The 27,193-nt window shown below is 42.3% G+C and overlaps 1 protein-coding gene across 3 annotated transcripts; it reads left to right on the forward strand.

The window, feature by feature from the left end:
• The first annotated feature begins 83 nt into the window (after positions 1-83).
• Positions 84-26,135, forward strand: ASB11 (ankyrin repeat and SOCS box containing 11). Of its 3 annotated transcripts, none has more exons than XM_057717970.1 (7): positions 84-3,486; positions 11,535-11,614; positions 16,263-16,370; positions 18,846-18,996; positions 21,734-21,868; positions 22,975-23,166; positions 25,545-26,135. In XM_057717970.1, exons 1-7 carry the CDS (start codon positions 3,306-3,308, stop codon positions 25,667-25,669), a joined length of 972 nt encoding a protein of 323 aa, XP_057573953.1. In that variant the 5' UTR covers positions 84-3,305; the 3' UTR covers positions 25,670-26,135. The 3 variants fall into 3 exon arrangements, with proteins under 3 accessions (XP_057573953.1, XP_057573954.1, XP_057573955.1); XM_057717971.1 differs by lacking the exon at positions 84-3,486 and adding an exon at positions 4,037-4,522; XM_057717972.1 differs by lacking the exon at positions 84-3,486 and adding an exon at positions 4,536-8,271.
• The last annotated feature ends 1,058 nt before the right edge of the window (positions 26,136-27,193 follow it).

Consider the following 27,193-nt stretch of genomic DNA (forward strand, 5'->3'; position numbering starts at 1 on the left):
TCAAGCAACATTCTCCCTACCCGCTACCTCGCGTGCTTTTTTTTTTTTCAGTGCAATTTGATGTTTTGCTTGGTCTGTTAGTAAAATGGGAAATATCCTTCAGTTGATGAATTACTCTGTCATCTTTTCTTTCTAGAATATTCGTTTACTCATGGAATAGCAAGTTCAGTTGTGCCTTTGTTTCCTGATCCAAACAAGCCGTTGTTTTTCACCGCACTAGTTACTGCGTGAGACCAATGAATACATCTGTAAACTATTGTGTGTGAACTGCATAATTATCCTTTATATCTTGCAAGCAATTTTAAGAGAAATGGGAATTTTGACTTCATTTACAGAAGCCCAGTGTCCAGTCAGGCCCCCCAGGGTGGCTGTTGTCTTGTGCTCTGTGTGTCCCTGCTCGACCAGTCCCCGCTTCACCTACACCCCACTCATCTGACTGACCTTCCTACATACCTGCCCCGGCCCCAGCTGGCGATTATTCTAATCTTTACATCAATCTCCACCTGATAGCTTATCAAAGGCACCGTGAAGGGCGTGCCCCTCTGCTGGTTTCCCTGGTAACTGATGAGCCCACCTGACGTCAATTCCCCTATAACTGGTAATCTGCCCCTTCCCTCGGTAGCAGCGAAGACTCCTGCCATGTCCTGCCATCCTGCCACCTGCTGTCTGCCGCACGCAGTGGGGTGTCGCTCCAGGACCTTGCTTCAGATGTGTAAGATCCCCCATCTATTAAACCACTGATGTCTCTGTCTCTGACTCTGGGCTCTTCAGTCTTGAGGCTGGGCAAGTGCAGGGCTTGCAGGCCTGCGGGGTGCCGCCCAACGTCCAGCTTCTCCCACCCCCTTGGTTGGAAGCAGTGGAAAGCAGTCCCCTACGTTGATATGTTGTGATTTATTTTATACCAAAACTTACTTTTGGCTGTGTCAGGGTATCATAGGTTTGCGTTTACTCTCGTGAAGGATTTTTAAAGGCCTCTTTATCCTTTGCATTCCCAAAAGAATCTGGCTAGATGTTAAATTGTATCATCCTGTAGCTGGATTTTTTACATCTGAAATACTGAAAATCACAGTTCTCTACAGATTTTTTTGTATTCAACAGTACTTTAGGGAGTTGATTTTCCTTTATCTTTTATATTTGGCTGTGGCTCAGTGATTCTCAACTGGCTGTGGTGGTAGCGATTTTGCCCCCTGGGGGACATCTGGACATGCCGGGAGATATTTCTGATTATTCTTACTGGATAGGAGTGGGGCATGGCGTCGCTTGAGTAGAGGCCAGGGATGCTGCTAAATGTCAGCCTCCCTGTGGTGCTTTTGGACTGCCCCCCACACCAAAGAATTATCTGACCCAAAATGTCAGTAGTGCCGAGGCTGAGAAACCCTGGTGCTCTAGATCAGGGATCCCGAACCTTTTGGGCACCAGGGACCAGTTTCATGGAAGACAATTTTTCCACAGACAGGGGGTTGGGGAGATGGTTCAGGCAGTAATGCAAGCAATGGGGAGCAGCAGGTGGAGCTTCGCTCGCTCGGACCGGTAGCATTCCTTATCCCGGGGGTTGGGGGACCCCTGCTCTAGGTGGTTTTGCCTCCTTAAGAGATACCGTGAGTTAACTCCTTACTTCAGTAGCCTTTTACACCCATTTCAAATGTTGTGCTTAAACATAGTACAGATGGTGTCTCTGAAATAGTACAAAAGTCGAGCTTCTCAGGGCCAGCTTTTCTGGTATGTAAAACAAAAAGTTGAGCCAGGTTTTAGATGAAAAAATTAAGGTCAAAACAAGATTTAATAATGTTACATAATACGGGATACATCACTGGACTGACATGAGTAAATGATCACCTTCTTACAGAACAGTTGGAGAAAGATGAAAAGAGCTAAAATACTTGTGTTCGTGTATTTTCATAAGCTTGGTGAAGTAAACCTTGTATGTTAATATCTGTCCTTGAGAATGGAAATAGCACGAGCTCGTGATGGTGTGGTCGTACACTGAAATGTGTATGTTGCATACTGTGCCTCAAGGCTGATCCTCATACCCTTTTCACAGAGCATAGGGAGACCATTCTTACATAGGGAGTCATTCTCATTTGCCTGAGTGCTAGGAGAAACTCCCATATTTTTGCATCAAGCATTTATTAAATAAGATTGATTTAGTCGTCTCCTATAATTTTATTTGGGCTTGTCTTTTCCAATAGGTTGTAGAAATTTAGAAAATCTAATATAGCCAAGAACGAAAGAGGAAACCTAGAGTTTCCTCATCTATTTTTCCCAGATGAGGAAAATTAAACATAAATCAACTTTGCTTGTGTTGGCCAGTTGATGCATATTGAAGAGTTAGGGTTACAAGAGAATATTGTCCAGCAAGGGACAGTACTGATTCGTAGGATCTTTGGGTACTTCACCCAAAACCTAGAGCATCTTCATCCATTTCAAGTCCTCCGTGATCGCCTATAGCCCACATTTTCCAGAAAGGAGCACCACCTTTACTGACATTTACAGTGGGAAATAAAAGATCAGGAATGTTGCTAGGGGACTTTGTCATGGATGAAATTATTACAGCAAGTGGTCTAATGCTTCCAGTCTGGGGAGGCATCCAAGCTGGGCGTATTAGGGACTACCTTGGCGGTCCAATGGTTAAGACTCAGTGCTTCCTCTGTACTTGCACTGCAGAGGGCACAGGTTCGATCCCTGGTCAGGGAACTAAGATCCCGCACGCTGTGCAGTGTGGCCAAAAAAAAAAAAAAAAAATCAAGCTGGGCCTTTTATTAAATACTGCCTTAGAGTAAATACTCTTTCTTAACTGCTCATATTTTAGATTTGGGCTTTATCTCCCATAAAGCTCAGAATGAAGAGAAAATGAAACGTTCCAGAGGCTAGTACTTCCCACCAAGAGCATAGAATGTGTTAGTACTTCTTTTTATGAACTTCAGATAACTTGCTTCGTCCCCATGGGATCTGATAGGTTTGTTCTATCTTTCCAATCCTGCCTTCCAATACAACATAGCAAAAACTGGAATTCAGCAGTCAAAATGTTTTGAACATGAAGCCTGTTTGTTAAACAACACTGAGGAATGTAGGTCTAGAACTATTGAGTGTTTCTGGTTTGAAGGAAGTTTCTTTAGTTCATTTAACATTGCCATGAATGTCAGTGCATGCAGCCACCAAATCACAGTTAGCTTAGAATCTACAAACTCAGTTCTCCGTAACAGGAGCACAGAGAGCTAGAAGGTTTAAAATAGATGTCATATGATACCAATTATAACTCAGTGAAATTTTGCAGTCCCAAGAACCTATACAGAGTGTAAGCCAAAATGGAGGACGGTCCTGTTTCTTATGGCTTTAAAAACATTTTTATTACAATGTTTGCTACTTTTTTTTTCTTCAAGCTTTTAATTAAAGTGTTCTTGGCGCTCCTAACCCATTTCTATATCGTCAAAGGAAATAGAAAAGAAGCGGCTAGGATAGCAGAAGAGATCTATGGTGAAATTTCAGGTAAAAATACATGAATTTGTTCCCAATACTTTAAAAGAAACCTCCTAGATAATTCACATGAATAATATTTCTAGAAGGCAGATTTTATTTATACTTTGGCTTTGAGTGGGTAGTTTTTAAGAATTATTAAAGTAGCAAATGGTGTTGACTGCACCAATTTGTGAAGGATTTTCAGCTTTTCTGCAAGTTAGTTTCATTAGCAGTTATTTAAGAAGTAAGTAGACTAGTAGCTTTCTAAGTATTTTGAGAAAACTCATTTCTACTAACAAATAATTACTTTATAGGATTATCTTCTTGAATATTTTTAATCAACTGTTAACAATGCATTCTAACAAAACTGTTTTCCCCAGGAAATGGGATGACCAATAAATTTGATTTAAAGCAGCAATATATATGCTATATATATTTTTTGTGCTGTCACTTGCAATTCAAATTGCTTAGCCACTTGCCACTGTCAGGAAAAACCCTCCACTGAATCCATTTATACCCAGCACTGTGGAAAGCACAGTAAACAAAGGTTATTATAATGTGAAACGCCAACCTTTGGGCAAAACATTTTGAAGTCTCACGCTTTGTAGAATTTAGTCTCCATTTCTTTCAAGAAATGATTCACCTTAATTGTAGGGAGATGCTACAAAAGTAAATGAATCCGGTATCATGGTTACTGCTGGGACTGCCACTTGATAGAGGAGTATTTATTCATGAACAGAGTTCCAAATTTCCCTATGTATTTTTAGTGTTCGTAGGGGTTCCAGGGTTACCTCATTCTTTATCTAGTATCCATTTCACCTTGCTTCCTGGATTCTCTTTCAAAATAGGCTTATGTTGTGTGATTCCAAAACACTAGACAACTTTAAGGACACTAGGGAAGAGCAGTCTTATCCAAAGAGATAAGACCTCCAAAGACAAAGCATCAGAATGCTTCAATTAACGGGGGAAAATGAGAAGAATCTGGAAGTTTTGGGAAGTGGCAGAAGGCTCGGAGTGTGGAAAGAGGTTTCTTTTGGGGATTATATTTGTCACACGTTTCAGGGAGGTATGTCGCTTTGACTTGGTTTAAAAAACTAAAAGTAATTTTAATTTCAAGTTAAGCATAATCTGAAAAGCTATTTTCCAATTTAATTTGTAAATCGGGGCAGGGGCTTTCTAGACATTCCGTCACGCAGTTTTGATGTTCTCATAGATACGTCATCATCATGGTTTAAATTAGGTGAAGTCTGACAGTATCAGCAAAGACGTGTTCAAAACTCATTCTTTACCTCAAATCTCTTTACTTGTTGAAGCTCCTAGGATAATATTCATTTAATCTGCAAATAGCATGGTGTTATAAAGTAAAAAAAAGTCAAAAATGTGTCTTTCAATGATCACTAACAAGAAGCAGTGAGGCGAATTGTGCCTGTTAATTTCTCAGTTGAATTGCCGTCCTGTATACATGTATATGTGTGTGAGGATGGGGGTGTATACGTCTACACATTCATGGAAACACCCACACACATATATGATAGAGAGTACATCCAGGTTTGGTAAATAAGGCTTTCTGTAATAACGGGGGCAGTAATATGCCAGAAACAGTGATTTTTACATGACTCCAACGGCGTTTTTTTTTTCTTTTGACACTGTTAACAGTTAGATACTATGTATATATTTAAAGCTAGACGTTTTAAAAAGCAAGAACAAAATTTTGTCTAAGTGTTCAACTCAAACCAGAAATTACCTTTGCTGCTTGCTGGTCAGACAGATGTTTGTTGGGAAAATATGTGACATTTAATCAGTAAATCAGCTAATTGACTTACTAAAAATCTCAGCCCAAGTTTACCTTTCTTGACTCCAGTAGCATATTCTGTTCCTGTAAACTATTGTCAGAGCTGTCAAAAACAAGGGGAGAGTTTAGCCTGCCATAGGTCCTGGCACTTTTCTTTTAGAAGCTGCACCTAGCATCACATCCCTCGTTAAATATCATTTTTGGGGGGCTGTAAAATTTTTTGAAGAGTTTTTTTTTTTTCATATTCTGGAGTACGTTTGATACTTTCTTTGTGGTTTAAACTTACATTTGTAAATAACTCATCAGAATTGAGTTCAGCTATTGTTGGTTGGCTGTTCTTAGTTTTTTCAGGCTTCTTTGTGTAATTTGTCAATAATATATATATATATATATTTTAAGTTTGAAACATTGTCATTGGCCTTTGATATTCTTATATCTAGAGCACCAGATGGATCACCAGCCCCCACCATAGATATTTCTGCAGGCACTTTCTCTCTCCCAAAAGACATGGCATATGATTTTTTGACCTTTGCTAATTTGGCCAGAACAGTGACTTGGTCATCAAACTTGATATAAATAAAGCGTAGGTACAGGTTGATGATCTGTTATTCACAACCCTTGGGCCAGACATGTTTCAGGATTCAGGACTCTGGAGGATACTAGAATGATGCTGCCAAAGAAGCTTCTTTCCAACTTGGGGGAAAACTTGGTTTTCAGAATTGGGGGAATTTTACAATTGTAGATAAGAGGTTGTGGAATTATTGTACCTTTAAAAAAAAAAAAAAATGAGGTCTAAGTGTTTTGCCTAAAATCAGTTGTCCTTGTTTTTCTAAATTCAAAGGTCTGACCTTGATTTGATGGCCACGCCTCTGCCTGACTCATCTTCCTGACTCCTTTTTTCTATCCTTCCCATGTCAACAGTTTTTTTCTTGCCTTTTGTCCATTCTTGTCCGGTCCTCCACCTTGCCTTGTTCAGTGTTGGTGCTTGTCTCCTCAAGCCTGGGCGCACCCTTCCCCTGAGTGGTTATATATCACAGGTGCCTGCTGGCTTTCCCAAGTTGGGACACACAGTCCTCAGCAGGTGCTCTGCCACCTGACCTGTCATCTTCAGCTCAGCTCTCCTGCTCCTAATGGGTTCAAAGGAAGCTTCTTTCTGACACTACAAAGAGATGTTCATTGACTGCAGTTCATCTCTTGGCCAGAGCTGAGTGTTCTAGAGAATATGCATTTTAATTCAATTGTATTATAATATTTTTGATGTCTCAGGAAATTTCTTATACTACGTTTTTTCCAGTTACCTTTGTTTTACTTAAAATATTGTTAGGCTCTTGCCTATATTTTGGTTCAAATTCAAAATTCCTTCTGAATTTTCTATTTTTTTGATAAATGCTACAGGAGAAGATATTCCTTCCTTTGATTCTGGAACTTAAATAGGGAGAATAAAGCTTGTCTCATGGGCACTAGAGATGATAACCAGTCAGGCAAGCTTTAAAAAAAATAATAAACCAATCTTCTCAAATACTTGTTAGAATTAAGGGTAAAACTTGCAAAAAAATTAAAAATAATAATTGATTTTTATCTTGAAATCTTGGACCTTGGACAACCGTATTCCATCTGAACCCATTTTATTATTGAAATCTATGGTTTTAGACGTTGTCATGAAATTGTTATTCAGAGAGCCAGAGAACTAGAGATATAAATCACATTCTGAGAAAAAGTCAAAGGGGGAATGAAAAAAGTCCTTGAACGTTTTCCATACACCTCATCAGGAACAAGTAAACATATTTGTAGAGTAAACTATCTTCAAAATGTGCCTGCAGCCCTGTGACACAGGCAGCCTGCCAAAGAACTAAAAATAGACTGCCTTAGAAGCAAAGGATTGATTCCTACTTCAGCATTCATTTATTTGGAGAGCTTAGATGCATATTTCCTGAAAGGAATGGAAAAACTCCCTAGCTGCCAAATAACTTTTATCCCCAATTTCTCACAATTAGCTCCTATTTGCAAAACAAGAATGATAAGAGCAAGAGACTGTGTTGGGAATCGGAATAGAAACACAGCAGAGGCCACCGTGGCAGAGTTTCTGGAAAAGGGTTTTGTGTGAAAACCCTTCCAGGTCCTTTGAAGCAAGTGCTGGGAAACAGAGTGACTGGAAAGGTGATTTCCTTGAGAGTGGCTTTGTGTCCAGTTGGGAAACTGAGCTGACTTCCACATTTAAGGCGATCCAATTCATTCATTTCATGGTATTTACAGAGATAGGGGGATAGAGTCAAGCACCCCCCACGAGTCAGTCTACAGGAGGATGGGCAGCATGGAAAAACCAGTCGTTCTTAAAACCAGAACGGGGAGCATTCTCAAAGTGGCTCCTCAAATAGGGAGAAAGAACTGGAAAGCAGTGGCAGAAGCCCAAGACCACCCACCCTTCCCTCTTCCTCGGTGGATCGGAAGATGGCCTGCAGGCTTGCCTTGGCTTCGGAAGGCTGGGGTGGGAGTTGGGGGCATCAGAGGATGCTGCATTGATAGGGGACTAGGAGAGGTGGCCAAGTGCCAGCACATAGGACAGGGGACTGGGAGTGAGACCTGCAGTCAAGGCCGAGTGGACAAGACTGGCCTCCTCCAGGCCGCTGGGGAGCCAGCTCTCCACCCCTCTCGCTTCTCCCCACCCCCCACAGCACCAGAGGAGCTGGCACCTCAAGAAGGAAGTGGGGACCTGTGCGAGAACACGCTGCCCTTCCTCGGGCAGAGAGAGGGCCACCCCCTGCCCTGAGAGTGGGCAGAGGAGCGGAGGTGACAGTTTTAAAGTGGACTGACCAGTAGACTGGTGGTTTTGAAACCTTCCTTGAAGTAAGCTTTAAACACAGATAAGTGCACAAACCCCAAAGCGGACAGCTGGGTGAGTTTTCACCATCGAGTACCAGCTCCCAAGAGCAAGAGACTGGCGGTTATCTGCATGGCCCTCACCCCGCCCACCTCCAGTCAGTCCCTGCCCCTCCTCATGGTACTTTTGACTCCTGACACCCGAGGTGAGTCTGACACTTTTGTACTTCATGGAGATGGAGTCACGCGGCACATCCTTTTATGTGTGGCTGCCTTCATCAGCATGATGTTCGGGAGATCTGTCCAGGTCGTGTGTACGGTGTGGCTGTTAGGGGGCTGATGGGTAACAGAAAGTTACTAGAAATAGGATGAAATTGTGGTCATGGTGCCTGCTTCCCAGCAGGAAAGGGGACACCGCAGCCCATTTGGAGGCAAGTTTTAGAAATAATAAAGCCATTTCATGTTGCTATTCCAAGTTAATAATAGCAAGTTGCCGTTTAAATCCTGGTTTGAAGCAAATACTTAGAGTATCTTCAGGTGACTCAGGTTGACTGGCTATTGTTAGAACGAAAGAATAACAAAGCCACAGCTGTGGATTTGCTTCTTATGTTGGTCAGGGTGCTGAGTTGCCATCCATGGGGGAAGACTGGCCCTGCAACCCTGGTGCTTGTTGTCCCTCTCGAAGCGTTATGAGGCGAGAGGGCGACTTGTCTGACCCACACTTCATACTGAATGAGACGGAGATGTAGTCGAAGAAAACCAAGGCTGACTATTGACAATTCTATGCATAAATGATCTCATTATTCCTAGCTTATGCAAATGATCAATGTCCAACGAGATTGAAAAACCCTCCACTCATCAGCTTTTAACTGATGCAGGAGCAAGTGGAGATACAAACACAATATATTTTCAGTTAAAATTTTTGTCTGTTCTTATTAGAAAAAACATTCTACATACCAGAAGTATGTAATTCACCAGTGATTAGATAGATAGGTAGGTAGATATAGATATAAATAAATAGATATACACTTTATTTTGGAACTAAAGTAGTACAAGGAATTCCCACTTCTCTTTGCCCAGACTTCATTCACGTTTACCCAACTGTCCCATTAATATCCTTGAGAGCAATAAGATCCAATCCAGGCACACGTGCCACCTTTAGATGTTGTGTCTCGTCAGTGTCCTTCAATCTGGTTACAGGCCAATTATTTTTGAGAACGTCCCTCAGTTTGAGTTGGTTCACAGGGTCCTCACGATTAGATTCAGGCTATGCATTTTGAGCAGGAATGTTCCAAGCAACGTTGTGTTCTTTTCACTGCGTTCCCTCCCATAGTACGTGATGTGGCCCACTGTGTTCCAACACAAGGCACACTGTGCCAATTGGTTCCATCACTTCTTGAGGTTAACTTTGATCCCCCAGGTGAGGTGGTGCCTACGATTTTGTTCCACTGTACAATTACCCCTGTTCCCTTGATAACTATGTAATTATTTTGTGCGGAGATAATTTGAGGCCAATTCTATTATTTCTCCTACGTGTCTGAGCTGGTATTCTACTACGAAGAAGAGCTTTCTCTTCTCCCTATTTATATGTTGATGTATATCAGTGAGGCCTTATAGATTCCTATTTTATTTGCTAGGGTATAATCATGATTTATTTTCATGCCCAAATCTTTCCGTATTTGGCCAGTGGAAGCCCCTTCGAGGCAGCTTCTGTACTTTTTGACACTGCCCATCATTCACTGAGAACTTCCTTACTTTATGGCAAGATGTTTGCAGACCATCTTATATTTTTCCTGGCTCAGCCTTGGAATTGGCCATTTCTCCAAGCAGCCCTGGTTTAGGTTTTCTGCTATTCTATCTATCTAGATATATCTCTGTATCTGTCTATAGGTATAGATATATAGCTATATCTGTAGACAGAGAACCAGATGGGTCACCAGATCCCACTTTCAGCCCATAGATATTTCTGTAGGCACCATCTTTCCATATACACACATATATTGAAAATCACATTTTCATACCAGTTGCTCTAATTGTTCCAATTTCAGTCCAACCCTGTAGAGTTCATTCTAGCTTTCTCCCTTTTCAAAACCCAAAGAGAGAAGATAAAAATTGAGTTTCAATGTAACAAGCAGGCTTATGGAAATGTTTAGAGCCCTGGTTCTCATCCATTGGAAAAATTCACTCTCTCCTTGAGGACACGCTACTTCAAATTCACATAATTCCATATTTGTTGGGATTGTTTTTGTCAAGGTCGTAGGTATGGGAAAGCCTGAATCCTTAGCATCATCTGGATCACCCAGAAAAAGGTCATAAGATGGGCCCTTTGTGTTAAACCAGAACTATATGACATGCTAGTCAATGTATGAAGAGCAGTTATAATTTGAAGAATGACCCAATTTTTTTTTTTTTTATTATTTTATTTTATTTTTTTGGGGGGTACACCAGGTTCAATCAACTGTTTTTATACACATATCCCCATATTCCCTCCCTTCCTTGACGCCCCCACGAGAATGACCCAATTTTGCAAACCAGTGTAGGTTTTCTTCCAAAGCAAAGGATTGCCCTCTGGCAAATTTAATACAAGGTTGCTTCTCAAATGCACATTTAAGCTGGTTAGTCTTGTTTCCTGACAAGCAATTACAAGAACAGTACATGAGTAAGGCAGTTCTAATGCTGTTCCTTAGAGTGCTACCCTACCATGTGTACTTATTAATCATAAATTTTCTTGAGCACCTAACATCATGGATATACTTTATTGGCCTACTTAGGGACCAAAGAACCTGCTAAATACTAGATTACTATTCTCCCGCTTTACAGATCAAGAAATTGAGGTTCAACTGATTTTAGTAACTTGCCCATTTTGGCAGAGATAGTGGTTGAGGCAGGACTTGAACCCAGGCAGTATGGCTCCACTGGCCCCATGCTTAGCCATCACATTCAAACTGCCCACCAAAAACTTTTGGAGGATTATGTCATCTGAAAAGCAACATTCTACATTATGATAACAGATCGGTTTCATTACCAAAATGAAACAGTTATCTAGGGAATTTCGAACAAAACCATTTTCCCTGATCCCTTAGGGTCTCCTTCCTGGCATATAGGATGTTGAGTCTTAGGGTAGGGGTGAAAGGGGAGAGGCAGGGGAAATAAGAAAGTGGAGAAGTTCATGGACCAGTTTTGCCCTTCATTTTGCCTGTTCAGAGTTATTGGAGTCAGTCACTGGGCAGTATTTATTTGAATGAAATGTATTCCTTATGAAGACTGCTCCCTCTCCACGCACACCACCACCCCCATGGACTGGATCCTCAGTGGCTTGTCATCCTGAGAGTGGCTGACCGGAGAACGTGATGTGCAGTGCCAGCTCCCCTCCCTTTCCCCCAGACCTCCTCTTACAGTGGGTGGGCACGTGAACAAGCTGGAGGAAGAAGACTCCTGACCTTGACTCTGAGCTTGATGTGTGTTTCAGATTGCTGGGCCGATCGTTCTCCACTTCATGAAGCGGCAGCTCAGGGGCGCCTACTGGCCCTGAAAACTTTAATTGCACAAGTGAGTAAATGAAAGACTTGATCCTTTGTGCTTGTGCTACAATCAAGCATCATTCTTGATCAGCTTTGACTGTAGCAGGGGTCTTGCTGGCCCCATCTGGGTCCCAGCACAGCCATTCTACATGGATGTATCCTCTCCCAACTTACTATTTGTTCCTCCTGCCTCTCCTTTCTTCAGGAGCTGGCTGGTTTTCTGCCCAATTCCATCCTTCCCCTTCAGACTCTTCCTTTGCTTCATAAAAAGTTTCCCTTGTGAGGCTGATGAGGGATGCCCTCAAACCTATGTTGCACTAACTCACCTTGTCCTCTCCCAGTGTGCATTAGTAACAGCAGCCCTGAAGTTGCATTAGTCAGCTATTGCTCTGTAACAAAGTACCTTGAAACATAGTGGCTGAAGACAACAAACAGATTCTCGGTGTCTGTTAGGCCAAGGAGCAGCTTAGCGGGGTGGGTCTGGCTCCAAGTCTCTTGCAGGCTGCAAAGTATCAGCCAGGGCTGCAGTCCTCCCACAGCTTGAGTAGGGGAAGGACCTGGTTCTAACCTCACTCATGAGGTTTTTGGCCATTTTCAGTGCCTTGACATGTGGGCCTCTCCCTAGGGCTGTGTCATGAGATGTGAGCTGGCTTCCTCCATAGACAGCATGAGAGAGGGCCTAAGAAGGAATTCTCAGTACATAACCTATCTCCAAAGTGACATCTGATTGCTTCTGCCATATTGTATTCCTTAGGTGGGAGTCAATAAATCCTGCCCACACCCAAGGGGAGGGGGTTACACCAGTGAGCCAGTATCAGGAGTCACGAGCCATCATCTTAGAGGCTGCCTACCCTGATGATCCACTATTTCAAGAGCAAACATTGAAAGAGGTTGACAAATGGGCAAATCTTACTCCTTTGGGAAGATTTATTCATCTTAGTTATTAAAGCTAATTTATTTTTATTTATGACTGTAGCCCTAGCACCGTGAATAGTGAATAGAGGCCTAGGAAGTATTTGTGAGCTGAATGAAAGTGTACACAGTCCATTTACTTTGTTAGAGTCTATGTGTGTGCAGAGGAGGCGGGTCATTAGATCTTTTTTCCACATCCTAGCTACCGCCAAACCTGGCTTCCTTGCTGTGAATTTAAACAGCTGGACACTGCTCTTTTTCTCAGTGTGTGTGTGCCTTTTCTTTCTTTCTCCCTTATGAGTCGTGTTACTTCTTAAGAAAGTAGAGGCAAAAGGAAAACAGTACTGCCAGTAATAATCAAATGGACTTTGCACTTGATTTTATCACTTGCTTATTTATTTTTAAGCACTTAAAATTTTATTTGGTTTGATTTTTTTTCTTCCAGTTTTACTGAGATATAATTGGCCTACAGCGCTGTACAAGTGTAAGGTGTACAGCATCACGATTTGACTTACATACATCATGGAATGATTATCACAGTAACTTTAGTGAACACCCATCATCTCATATAGATACAACATTAAATAGAAAAACAGTGTTAGGATTTACTCTCTGAAAAACTTTCATATATAACATACAGCAGTGTTATTTATCTTACAACGGGAAGTTTGTACCTTTTGACTCCCTCCATCCAACTCCTTCCCACCCACCCCCGCCACCCCCACCCCGCCCCCTCTGGTAACCATAAATCTGATCTCTTTTTCTATGAGTTTGTTTTTGAAGTATAATTGACCTACAACACCATGTTTGTTCCTGTTACACAACGTGGTGATTTGATATTCCTATACATTTCAAAATAATCACCATGATAGGTGTAGTTGCTGTCACCAGACAAAGATATTACATAATTGTTGACTGTATTCCCCACACTGTACATGTCATCCCTGTGACTCATTTGTTTTGTAGCCAAAAGTTGGTACCTCTTAATCTCCCTCACCTATTTCTCTCCTCCCCCGACCTCCTCCTCCTCTGTCTTTAAGCGCTTAAAATATTTGATTTGATTATTTTTAATATGTGACAGTCACACGTTTTCCAAATTAAAATGATAGAAAAAGGTACACAGTGAAGTCTTGCGTTCAACTCCTTCCTCTTGGCCTCCCACCTCAATACTTGTATTAATATTTTAAATTTTTTATTTTAGAACACTTTTAAAGAAGAGTTGCAAAGATAGTACACAGAGTTCCAGCATACCCTTCACCCAACTTCCCCTCATGTTAATATCATACATAACTGTGGTACTTTAGTCAAAAATAAGAAATTAACATTGGTACAACACCATTAACTAAACTACAGACTACTGGGGTGACACCAGTCTTCCCACTAGGGTCCTTTTTCTTTTTCAGGATCTGGTCCAGGATATCACATTGCTTTTAACACTATTTTTAACTGTACTTCATAAGCATGTTGGTTTCTACAGTGTCCTTCAATGTGTAAAAAACATTCTTCATGGAGAATTCTTCAGCCTTTTCTTAGCACATCTCCACTTCTTTATCCTTACACACTGGTAAAAAAATGGATTATTCTACTTTATTTTCTACTCTGTTTTACGTATAGACAGTGTGGTGTGCTGTGAGCAAGATACTAAACCAAGGATCAGGAGCTTCTGATGATCACACTGGCTGCCACCGACAGCTGGGGAACCTCATATCTTCTTAATAATTTGAACTTTCTGATCCTCCATTTTCTCATGCGCAATGAAAGTGATTCACTCTAGCTGATCTTTCAGGCCTGTCCAGCATTACATTTGTACAATTCCAAGGATTCTGAGAGTTTGCATCGGATCTATTTTTTTTTCCTAGCACACTGCTGCCACCTTGTGGACTTTTTTTTTTTTTTTTTTGGCACGCCGCGGGGGCTTGTGGGATATTATTTCCCAGACCAGGGATTGAACCCTGGGCCCTCCGCAGTGAGAGCACGGAGGCTTAACCACTGGACAGCCAGGGAACTCCTTGTGAACTATTTTTTTTAATGCTCTTATTTTTTTATTTTCTTAAAGTGAAATTATATATGGGAAACGGAAAAGAAACCTTCTTGTATTAGATATCCAGCTGCAAATATATAGCACAGCTCTGGAGTAATGAAATCACATTCAAGACATAAACACGGACCGGACCAAGGAGGCACAGACAGGCCCTAAGATGACGATGGGACCGGCAGTAGTGGGCAGTCCCAGCTGTTGACCACAGGAGGGATGCAGCCAACACCATGGACGCCTGGTGGGGTGGGGGGGAAATTTTAGGTTGGGGTTTGGGGTTCAGGGTCATGCACTAGGTTTTGGAGGGTTTCAGCAGGTCAGTTACGAGGCAGAGAATCAAAAGCAGAACTGGGTCCTGGCAGAACCTAAATCCTTTCACAGACAGTGGTGATCCTGGGTGGGGATGGGTGGGGGCGGAGCGGTAAGGGCCAAGTTGTTAGATTCAGGGCACGAAGTCAGCGTTCGCCGTCAGCTAGGCTGAGCCTGGCATCTCTCATATAGACTCCAAGAGGAGGAAAGTGGAGCACAGCAGGATGGGGAGGGCAAGTGGGCGGAGATGCTTGGATCCGGGGAAGGAGATGAGCCTTAGGAGAAGCCCCCGGCTCCAGACGCCGGTCCTGCGGAGACCTCGGCAAGCAGTGGAGGTGTGGCAGTCAGCATCACTGCTACTTTGGCACAGGAATCCCAGGAGCACCATCTACTCTACTTTCTACTCTTGAGCCTGGGCGTCATACTTCTGTGCCAAATCCAACTCTACCCCCCAACCCTGGACTCTGACACCTGCTCCCCACACCCACTGCTGTTCACACCCATATCAGCCTGTGGCTGACTCTTCAGCATGTCTCCGTGAAGCTCCTTTCATCAATGCCACATCCCTACGTCTCCGAGCAGTCCTCCATGCTGCTACCACTGTGTTTTTCCGAAAACGTCTAATATTTTAGCTCCAGACCTTCTGCGGACTAGACTTGAAAGGCGCCTCATTCCCTGTAAGACATGCCCCGTTCCCCCGTCTCCCGCCTCCGTTTGGAAATCAAGGCCTTTCAGGATCTGGCTCTAGCTTACTGTCCCCCTGCATCTTCCCCCCTCCTACTTCCTCCTTCATCTTCCCCCTCCTTCCACTTCCCCTTTTTCCTTCCGCCTCTATCACGTGTGGGCTCTTTCAGAAATATGTCAACTATCCACCTACGGGTCCTGCCACGCCCTCCTCTGCGTCCCATATTTGCATATCCTGTTCCCTCCTAATGGAATGCTCTGGGGTTTTTTGCCTTCCTAGTTTGAAATTTTTTATGCTTCAGGTCTTAGCTAAATACTTCCTCATTTGCAAAGTTTTCTGTTACTCCCCAAACCAGATTCAAGGATACCCTATGCCCCTGTTTAAAATGTGAACATGCTTCCAGTATAGCAGTATTCTGGCTGAGTTCCTCCCCTCACCATCCCAGGCCCCCTCCCCTCCCACCCCGCCACCATTTCTGTCACCCCACTAAGCTCTTAGTGGAGAGAGGCCGTGTCATAAGCTTTGAAGCCCCAGGTGCTGGCACATCACGGGCCCAGAATACTGAATGCGCATCTGCTGAATCAATGAATCCGAGGCTCCCAGCTATGTTTGGTTTCCCCTGGTCATGGCCTCTGCTCCTCTCTAAATGGTGACCACTTCACAAGCATGGCCCACAAACTTGCGTTCATTCTTATTGCTGATGCTGCCTTTAACTCACTTCTCTCCAAATTGTAGGGCGTCAATGTGAACCTGGTAACAATTAACCGGGTCTCTTCTCTCCATGAGGCGTGCCTTGGAGGCCACGTGGCCTGTGCTAAGGCCCTATTGGAGAACGGAGCCCACGTGAGTACCACCCCCCCCCCCCCCCCCGCCCCTGGGTCTGGCTAGCCAGGTGCAACCGGTAACATCTAAAGACCCATCACGTTCCAGAACCCTTACCCGGGTGGGGTGTGCAGGCCTGGCCCCATCCGCGACCATATTCTTGGACGGTCCAGAAGACACTACTGGTTACTCCTTTCTTCAGCCTTTATGTCCCTGTGCGAATGTTCAGCTAAGGTAATTGACAGAACTTGTTCAAAACTGGGATACTGACTTGAAAAAAACCAGCTTGAACTAAAGTAATTTGAAAAGTGATCTTGCAAAACTTATTTTAAAACATTTAAAAGAACATATTGAAAAAGAACAGCAGGGGACTTCCCTGGTGGACCAGTGGTTAAGACACCACGCTTCCACTGCAGGGGACACGGGTTCAATCCCTGGTTCACGGGGGGAAGATACCGCATGCCGCTTGGCTTGGCCAAAAAAGTAAAATTAAATTTAAAAAACTATGGAAAAGAAAAAGAACAGCAACCAAAACCACTCTTAATTCCACGCCCTATACCCGCAACGATTTTTGTTGAGCAAAAATATCAAACTAAATGAGCTTGTAATAAATAATACGTTGGAAAAACTCTACAAAATGAACTTTATCTGAAATTCTCTCCTTTTTGAGGAGTGACTGAGGTGCTGTATGTAGTACAGATATCAGCACAGAATTCTGAAATTAACCCTTGAAAATCTCAATGACTTTTTAGTTACCAGATACTGTTTTGATATTAATTTCATTTTTGAACTCAGTTCTGGTATTCTTTGTTTTGTGAGCTGTAATGTTTTTAAGTGCTCAACAAAGATTTTTCTTTGTATTTTATATGGAAGTTGGGTTTCTACATGTAGAACTGAATATAAAAGTCTTCCTTGGGCAAAGCGACTTTCCTGATGCCGTATCGGTCATGTATTTTCATTAGGTAGTACTTCTTTGAGGGCAAGGTTGGGTGGGGGCCGTTTCCTTTTAAGCTAGGCGACCTGGAGTCGCAAGTGCGAATTAGAGGAGCCTCTAGGGGGTTCTGTGGGGAACAAAGAAAAGAGTATAACATGGTCCCTTGTCTTTGGCAATCTTATGAGGGAACAGTAAATATTATACTGTTTAACATTCAAATCTGAATGAGAGAAGGAATAAGAGAAAGTTGATCAATCAGTAGAAAATTCCTCAAAATTGGCAGTCCCACGGGTACCTCGAACTCAGTGCACCTGAAAGTATGCTTATTGCGTTTCTTCCCTCTGGGACCGGCTCCTCCTCTTGGAGTCCCAGCCTCAGAAACCTGGTGAAGCATGTTCTTGGTTTCCCAAGCCTGGAATCATCCTATTTCTTCCATCTCCCCATCTAATTAATCACAACCTCCTAGAAGTCCCTAGAGTGCATGAATTTACAGGTATTTGTCCCTGTCCTCGTCCGTCTCTGCCATCTTAGCATCTTATCTTTAACTTTCCAATTGAATGGGGGTTATCCCGGCACTGTGGAGAAATATCTTGTTTCTGAAACAAGAAAATTTAGGATCCTGATTATCACAGGCGTATATCCTTAGTTGTTGAGGCAAAATGGCTTGACAGCAAATGCTCATTGTCCTACATTTCAATCCTGTCAGAGACTCCCCACCAGAATGCCTTGGTTCCAGGATGTTCTTTTCAATCTGTTGCTAATACTCAAAGATGCCTCCCAGCTGTGCTGGTTCTCACATGCCTCCCAGACCCCTAGAAGGCACTGAGGATGGTGAGAGACACCATGTTGATGGATATTTTCTCTGTGTGTTTTGCCTCGATAGGATCTCTTTAGGAGTCACTTTAAGCATATGCAATGTGTGGATTATAGTAGACCAGAAAGGAAATTTGTGGCTAGATGATTTATCTAGTCCTTTTTGTTCCTGACATGTTTGCTTATGATTGGGAGGGAGAGTCAGCTCTATATGAAAGGAAAATGGAGATAATTGCTGCTGCAAATGTTTACTGGATGCTTACGGGTACCAGGCAATGTTCTAGGTGTTTAACATGTAGTAACTCACCTCATCCGCCCAATAATCTCATGAGGTTGATTCTTTTATGGTCCTCATTTCACAGATAAGGAAACCCAGGCACAGAAAGTTAGTATCCCAACCAAGATCTCTGAGAACATAAAAGAGAGCTAGGATTTGAACCCAGCTTTGACCGTGTTCTAAGCCACCAGGTGGGACCACTCCTCAACAGCTAGGAGGCTCCTAAGAAGCTCTAGAATACCCCTGAATGCATTTGAAAAACTGTTCCATTTTGCCCCAGTTGTGATACTACTTATAGGTGAGAGTTGACAGGCTACTGGTACCTAAAAACCACAATCCTGTAAGGATGTGGAGTTCCCTCGCTCACCCACCAGCATGGGAAGTGTCTCCAGGCAGATGCATAGGAATACACGCTTGGAGATGGTGAGAAAGAAGTAGCAAACCCTCTGGTTCTCTCTTTGCCCATCATTAGGTCAATGGGGTGACAGTTCATGGGGCCACACCCCTCTTCAATGCTTGCTGCAGTGGCAGTGCTGCGTGTGTCAACGTGCTGCTGGAGTTTGGAGCCAAGGCCCAGCTTGAGGTGCACCTGGCTTCACCCATCCATGAGGCAGTGAAGAGAGGTAAATGAAGCATCTCATTGTGCACAGAACACTGATAGACTCCCTCCAGTCTGCATAAATGAATGCTAGAGAGTTTACTTTGCAAGGATCCCACAGATCTTCTTTACCGGTAGACTAGGTGTGGCTTAGAAATCCCATAGCAGAAACTTCAGTATGTGTAAATCTTTAGGAAATACCACTGGGGCATGATACAGCTCTTCTTAGAACCAGAGAATGGCTGTCTGCCTCAGACATCCCGCTTCCTGGGCTCAGTCTCCCAACAGGCTTTGCTTGAGGCTCTTTGCTGGTGTTGAGGTGGCAGCTGGTGGAGTCAGGAGTGCAGGGCTAACTGCCATGAGTTGTACTGTGTTTATGTGTCTGTCCTCACTAGAGAAGAACAGCTCATGCCCCAAAGCCCATAAAACGTCAACCGTGACCATAAACTAGATGATGAAAGTGCCTGAAAGCCCAGGCCGATAGTGTCCCTAATGGAAGATTAAAGGTAAGTGTCCACAACAAACAGTAGACTCTGAATGAGCTGATGGTTCACAAGGTCATTAGTTACTGGAAAAATGTTGCCACTTTGAAAAGCATGGCATTGGAAACCTTGAAGTGGATTCTAGACTGCTGTGTTCTCAGTTGCTTTTGAAATGATGGAAAAGAATAAAATGAAGGAATCTTAAAACTATATGCAAAGACTAGACCTGAATAAAAAGAGCCATTGAAAGGCCGACACCATTTGTCAAAGGTCACACCCGAAGAGCAACATTTCTGTGTTACCCTGCGGTGGAGTTATTCTCTTATATTGAGATCAGAAATACAGTGGAGGGAGTTTCCTGGTTGCCTAGTGGTCAGGATTCCGGGCTTTCACTGCTGTGGCCCGGGTTCAATCCCTGGTCGGGGAACTGAGATCCCGCAAGCTGCGCAGCACGGCCAAAATTTAAAAAAACTTTTTTTTAATTAAGAAAAAAGAAATACAGTGGAGAACTTAGAACACTGTAGAACGGTGACCTTTGCTGGTGTAATGAGGATTAAAGTCTTTATTTCAAAAGGCAATAGTGAAAGATTTGTCCTAGGTTGTTAAACGTGTCACTTGGTAATTTTTTTTTTTTTGCAGTGGATTACTTTAAATGGTACAAACCCCCCAAATTTCAATGTATCTTTGGTTTTGATGTCCTGTACATATTTAATAAACATTTGTTGATTTATAATTGATCATTTCCCAAACTTTGAATGAGTCCTTTAAGTTGTAGGAAATGGTCTACTTTGGAAATGATGTTAGTGTTTAAAATTTTTTAAATATTGATTTGAATTAAAAATTAATCTATTATTTGCATTTCCATCCAAATGTTTAAAAATGGATAAATATTGGGAATGATTTGAATTACTTAAGTAATTCTGCAGTGCTTGGATGGTTATATATGGAGTGTTCAGTATCTATGTGCCTACTATACATATATATGCTTGTCATAAACAGATGAATTCATGTGTCTCTACATATTTTTTTCTGTATCATAAAAACATGTTGGGGACCAATGTCCACAGAACTCAAGCTAGGCTCAGTTTCTTCTACAAAAGAAGGGATAGGAATTATTTTAAAATGCTTATTAGATTCATTATGTTTACCAGGCAGTTTTAGGTCCTGATTAGATATTATTTCTGGATTCTTACAGCTTTAAACCTCTAGGAACAAGCTGGGTCAGTCTGAGTCAATACTTGGACAGATTGATGCTATGATCCAGGTATAAAATATACTTATGTGAACACAGAGTTTGAATTCACAGAATCCTTATTTGTAGATTTTAACGCATAATTATGCTTAATTCAGAATTTGTAATGAATCAAGCAGGCTTGAGATGAAGCTTACTTCCTGTCATCTCTGAGGAAAAGGTTGGTTAAGCTAATCAGTGATGATAAGATTTTTTTTGGGGGGGGGAACATTGAAACCTTCAAAAAAGAAGGAACTCTGTAAAACTCCCATCAATACCTCAGAAGCATTCGCTCCCAAACAAATCATTCGTATGCTGCAAATTATCCATTGGGCGAACTCTCCAAGGAGAATGCTTGCTTATGTAGTTCTTGTTGGCCACTAAACTTGAGAGTGTATTTAAATAGAGTCTATGCTTGAGGCTTTTTATTAATCCTCATAGGAGTCTTCCATGTTAACCAAAATAAGGAGGTGTATTGCGTGGCCATCCACCCAATCTTACATGCATGGGCGAGGAAGAGGAGAGATTTGTAATGGAGACGGCTGGTTCAGGGCTGGGCTTTTCAGGGTAATAATAGCATGAGTCATTTATCCTCCTGGGTCTGGTAACCTCTGCCTGTAAACCAGTGACTTCTTTTTTTTTTTTCCAGTATGAAAGTGAGTATTTATTTAGCATGAGGAAAGAGATGGCAACAAATTTTCAAAAGCTGACAAGTATCAGAAATGGCACAAAATCCATTAAAATAACACAATAAACCAGTGACTTCTCATAGCAAGTGATTTCAGCTGTGTTCCTCAGAACCTTAGTTTGATTGAAGGTACCTCAAGGGCTGCAAGGAAGAACTTCAGTGGGGGAATGCATGGGCATGTTCTTCTTTTTAATGGTTTTATTTTGGAGATTTCTAAGATTTCCCCCACCCCCCAGTTTTTTTTCTGCTGAAAAAAAAAATCTAAGTTTTTTCTAAAGCCCATTCCAGATAACCAATCTTATAATTCTGTGAATAGTTAATATTTCCCTTACTTGAGTGAGGTTTTCTTGTGTTCCACCAGGTAATAGAGAGTGCATGGAGATTCTTCTGGCAAATAATGTTAACATTGACCAAGAAGTGCCTCACCTCGGAACTCCCCTGTATGTGGCTTGCACCTACCAGCGGCTAGACTGTGTGAAGAAGCTTCTAGAATTAGGTAATGTCCAGAAATCTTTTCATGAGAAGAACCTATTAACCTCACGTTGGTTTTCCGTGGCTTCACAGACAAAATTCATGTCAGGCTGAACAAAATTCTGACAGCATTTGATGTTTAAATGCTTAAAGCAGAACCTCAGAGATGAGTGTCTGTAGTTCTCAGTTCTGCTTCTTTTGATATTGGCTCCATTTACCTAGTATGGTTCTCCTTGGTGGTCTCGGGAAAGAGCAAGAGTCTCTTTCCCATAAGTCCTAGAGGGAAAAACCAGTTGCATCTCACTGGCTCTATTTTAAGTCACTTGCCCATCTCTGAAGCAATCATGGTGGCCAAGGGAATACGATGCCCAGATTGGCTTAGGCCTAGATTTCAGTCTATACTGCAGTTGTTGGGCATCGCTGGAAAAACATGAGCTGGGAATCATGGGAGATTATTCCCCAGAGGGAAATCTAGGTGTGGTTACCAGGAAGATGCTGGCTAGTAAAAACAGCAGACATTTGCCATAGACTACTGCCAAATTATTTAGTAATTTTATAATTCTCAAAGGCATGTACAGAAACTGAGAATCCAGGGAAAAGTAAAAGGTCTTGAAACTATTATTTGGTTAAAGATTCCCTAAACTTAGCCACTGACATAAAGGTACAGATTGTAGTAAGAATCTTTAAATAAAAATTTTTGTCTCCAAGATTTTTTTTTCATCCCCTATCAATTACCACTTACTGTAGTAATTCAGAAAACTTTTTTTTGATCCCAGAATAGTATAAATACTAAATAAACTTAGCTTTGTCCTTTGCCAGAAAACAAAATACGTAAAAGGAGCTGCAAAGATTTAATTTTGTATGTCACACAGTTCCTATGGGAATGCAAGTAAAGCATTTAAAATGACCAAAAATATCTTTATTCAATACTTTTCTCATCAAAATATTTAGAAACAATCTTAGTAGGCATTGCTGAGTTTCTAGGCTTCGATCATACATTTTCAAAGAGCTGTCAAATATGTCATTGGCAGTTAAGATGTCTTTATCGACAGCTAGCGCATTTCAGGCTTGCTGTGTTTCTCCATTTGGTGAGATGTTTGGTGTTGAATTGTGGTCATCTGCTTTGTTAAGGAGCCAATGTTGACCACGGCCAGTGGCTGGACACGCCCCTCCATGCCGCCGCGAAGCAGAACAGTGTGGAAATCATCCACCTGCTGATAGACTATGGGGCTAACCTCAAGTGCAAAAACGCTCAGGGCAAAAGTGCACTTGATCTGGCAGCTCCAAAAAGCAGCGTGGAGCAGGCGCTCCTGCTCCGGGAAGGTAAGGACGGGCTGGGCATCTGTTTCTCTTCCCCCAGCACATTTGGTCTCTTTCCTTCCTGTCTCTGCTCTAGACTCTTACCTGGTTCCTTTCCCTCTTCTTAATTGGGAGTGGCATGCGAGAGGGGGCAGGTCCTAGCATCGCTGGGATGGGATTTTGTCCCCTGGGTATGTTCACGTATAACAAAGGGATATTTACATACAACTGGTATGTTGCTTTGTATTTGCATTAACAAGAAAATAATCAGAGAACTTTGTTGAAAAGGTTGGGCTGTCATGTCTGTCCTGGCATAAGCACATGATTGAGCAGACCAAAACTCTGCTTTGTAATATTTGGAGGCAATTCAGGGAAAATGAAAAATACTTGAGTAGAGATGGTCAGGTGGACATAGAAACTGGACTAAATGGTGAAGTTGTTTGCCTGTTCTCCAGCTCAGGCAGTAGGTGGGTCTGCACTCCGCATTGCCCTACGCCCATGTCCACATGGGCTAACGCATCTCTAGCTGCCAGAGGAGGGAAGGCGGCATCTACAAGGCTCTAAAGAGAACCATGCTGTGTCCCTACAGAAAGAGAACACTATCTGAGCCTGTATTGAGTATTTGTATGCTTGGGAGACTATTAAATTAATAGTAATTATTCAGCTTTCCATGTATCAGACATTAAGCTAGATTTGAAACATAGATTCATCTCACTGAATTCTCAAAACTTTGAAGCCATGAGAACTTTATAGTGACTTGTAATATCCCAGCTGCAAATGGGAAAAGAGGAGCATGAAGAAATGGGCTTTCAGAAGGTCACATGGCTACTAAAAAGTAGGCCTAGGATGCTAACCAAGAACTAGGATTCCAACTTGCACTCTTTTTTTTTTTTTTTAAACTAGAGTATAGTTGATTTACAATGTCATGTTAGTTTCAGATGTGCAGCACAGTGTGTGTGTGTGTGTGTATTCTTTTTCAAATTCTTTCCCATTATAAGTTTTTACAAAATATTGAGTGTAGGTCCCTGTGCTATATAGTAGGTCCTTGTTGATTATTTTATATATGGTAGTGTGTATCTGTTAACCCCACACTCCTAATTTATCCCTCCCCCACTTGCCCTTTGGTAACCGTAAGTTTCCAATGTATACTCTTAATGTTTTGATGCCCCAATCCTGAATCTTCTGAAACAATTGCTAGTGAGGAAGAGTTTAATTTCACTCACCAGTTCCATTTTGTGAAGCCACCCCCATGTCTTATATACCTTCCAAGTGGGCTGCTTGATTCAATAGTTTTAGGAATACTCTCTAGACCAGTGCTTCAGTGTGCATACAAATCACCTGGGGATCTCCTGAAAATACAGACTCTGACTCAGGAGCTCTGGGATGGGGCCCCAGACTTTGCACGGCTCCCAGGCGATGCTGATGCTGCCAGTCTAAGGCCACACTTTGAGGAAGACGGGTCTAGATTGGTTCCAGTCGTCTGTGTCATTAATAATTGTTCTTTTATTTGAATCTCTACTGGAAGAATTATGACCTTCCTTACCAGCTCCTAGTTTGGAAATACCAGGTACTTAACAACTATTAGCTGAGAATATGCTTTATAGCAGTTGTCACATTTCCTGTTTCCTTCCATCAAAAATGTTTCCAGGTGCAGAATTCGTATTTCTTCTAAACAAGTTCCTCTGTCTTACGTTTTCCTAAATACCACTGCTTGCTCTAGAAGGATGAAGAGCAGTGTGTCAGAGATCACTCTGAGGAGCTTTAGCTGTGTGGCTGGAGAGACACTTTGCATTCTTGCTTCCTAAGATTTTACCTAAGGGTGCTGGTCTGCTCCTCCAGGCAGCGTTCTGTCACATGGATGCTCCTTGGCAGTATCAACCCCAGCGTCATCTGGCGATTTGTCTGCATAGTCACCAGTTCTCATGGGGTGCAAGACGCTGTTACAGTAGGATTTTATTGAAAAGGAAAACTTTGTATAGTCCAGTTATTCCATAGATCTACTTGCGTTGATCTTTATTGATACAGTCAGGTAAGGAAATAACGGGACATTACAAAACCCCTGTGTGACAAGGATGCTCATTCAGCCTATTCAGGCATATTTTGGACCCTGGTTAGTTTGCTTTCCTTCAGGACTCAAAGCCTCAGGCACGATGATGCCGTGAGACCCCACGAGACTGAGGTTCCGGGTATAATGGGATCTAAGTGAGTTGGGTCCTTTCTCCTGATCCTGTGTTGAGCTGAGATTCTTGCGAGAAGGGAGGCCTCCTCCGAGTGTGAGTGGGGACCCAGCCAGGACCGCCGCATGGGCAGCTAGAGCCAGGAGGTCCCTAAGGCCTGACTGTCGGGTCCCTCACATCTCCTAACACCACCTCTGTAACCGTGCATTTTAATTCCTCCCTCAGGCCCGCCTGCTCTTTCCCAGCTGTGCCGCCTGTGTGTCCGGAAGTGCTTGGGTCGCACCTGTCATCAGACCATCCACAAACTATACCTGCCAGAGCCACTGGAAAAATTCCTCCTATACCAGTAGTCCCAACCCTCCATAGGAAGATACTGGGAAATAAACAGGTTGTTGCCTACTGTACCCAGGATACCTAGTGTAGACATTCAGCAGCTAGACTCCTAGTATCTTCAAGTGAGCTCAGCTAGTCAGAGCACTTCCCTCATGAGCTGGGGCATGTGGGAATGGAAACTCCTGGTTAGCTTCCTGTTCTCTTTCACCAAGGGGCAATCAGAAATCTTTTTGTTTTTAGCTCTTGTTGTTAAGAAACTTTAAAAAATTGTGAAGTAGAGTGAAAATAGTAGGCTGTTTTTCAAGATTCATGGTCTTCGATTATCTAAGGGTCAGCATTCAGAATAGTGTGTAGACACATGTGAATCCGGGTGGATAAGATTAGGATGAATATATATATTCCAAGGTGGGTTCCTGATTTAGTTCTTCCCTCCTTCCCCCTTTCTTTCCTTCCTTCCATGAATAAATCTCTGCTAAAATTTTATTTCCTTGTGTTTTATTTTATATATATAAAAAGCCAAATACTTTAAACCATCACAGTTAATTGAGACTTGCAGTTACTGAGGTCCTGGTTGATGTTGATTACACATGGGAATGATAATATTTTGAATGTATTAGGTTAAATGCACCTCATTATTAAAATTAATGTTACTTCTTTTTACTTTTTAAATGTGACTACAATCCAATTTTAAACTACACATGTGGCTAGCATTATATTTCTGTTAATACTGTTCTAGACTTCTGCTGATTTCCACAACCCTGGAATATCAAATAAGTTAATCTTAGTTTACTATTTGGGGGATAAAGATTAAATTCTTATTTCACATCATAATCTAAAAACACATCTTGGTTTTTGAAAAATGTTAAAACATTTTAAATGATGGTATAAAATACCAGAATAAACTGTTCATGAATGTACACGAAAGGGAAGCTCTTTTCTCAGCATAACATCTAAGGCAGAAACTTTAAAGGAAAACACTGATAAATTAAAATACATACCATAGGGTACGCAGGAAATGGAGGCTTTCCATCTTCAAAATGTTCTCCAGAGTGCACTTTTTGGTCCCCCTCTATCTTACTGAATGTCTGAAGTCTGTGTTAAGCCCCAGGATGTCCTTGGATGTTCAGTGTGTCTGTGGTCACAAGGAACTTGAGAATCCTGCTGTTGCATCCACTTTCTGAAACTTCGCACCATGGATTTCAAGAATCGTTTTTATGGACCTTCCAACTCTGGTAGGGGTGTGTGGGTGTGGGTGTGGGGGTGTGTGTGTGTGTGTGTGTGTGTGTGTGTGTAGGGGGGCACTCTACTCCTGAACTGAATCCCAGGAGATCACTCACTAGAACAGATCCTTCTGGATCCAGAATGGATGCGGAACAACTCCAGATCCCTGCATCTTGGGGTTGTTGTGATGTTTTACGATTTATGATTGGACACGGGAGTCTTTAAATTCCCTTTGAGCCCTCCATTCCATCAAGCTAGAATTAGACCCTCAGGTGAATCATCTAGTTTATGTGAGATTATATTGCTTGCTTTTGGGGGTT

This window comes from Hippopotamus amphibius, chromosome X, assembly GCF_030028045.1.
Source record: "Hippopotamus amphibius kiboko isolate mHipAmp2 chromosome X, mHipAmp2.hap2, whole genome shotgun sequence".
NCBI classification, from domain to species: Eukaryota; Metazoa; Chordata; class Mammalia; order Artiodactyla; family Hippopotamidae; genus Hippopotamus; species Hippopotamus amphibius.

Coding starts and splice junctions, on each gene's coding strand:
- ASB11 (XM_057717970.1), top strand. CDS start 3,306: ATGGAGGACGGTCCTGTTTCTTATGGCTTTAAAAACATTTTTATTACA. Junction 3,487..11,534: donor GATCTATGGTGAAATTTCAG/GTAAAAATACAT, acceptor TGTGTGTTTCAG/ATTGCTGGGCCGATCGTTCT. Junction 23,167..25,544: donor GGCGCTCCTGCTCCGGGAAG/GTAAGGACGGGC, acceptor TTCCTCCCTCAG/GCCCGCCTGCTCTTTCCCAG.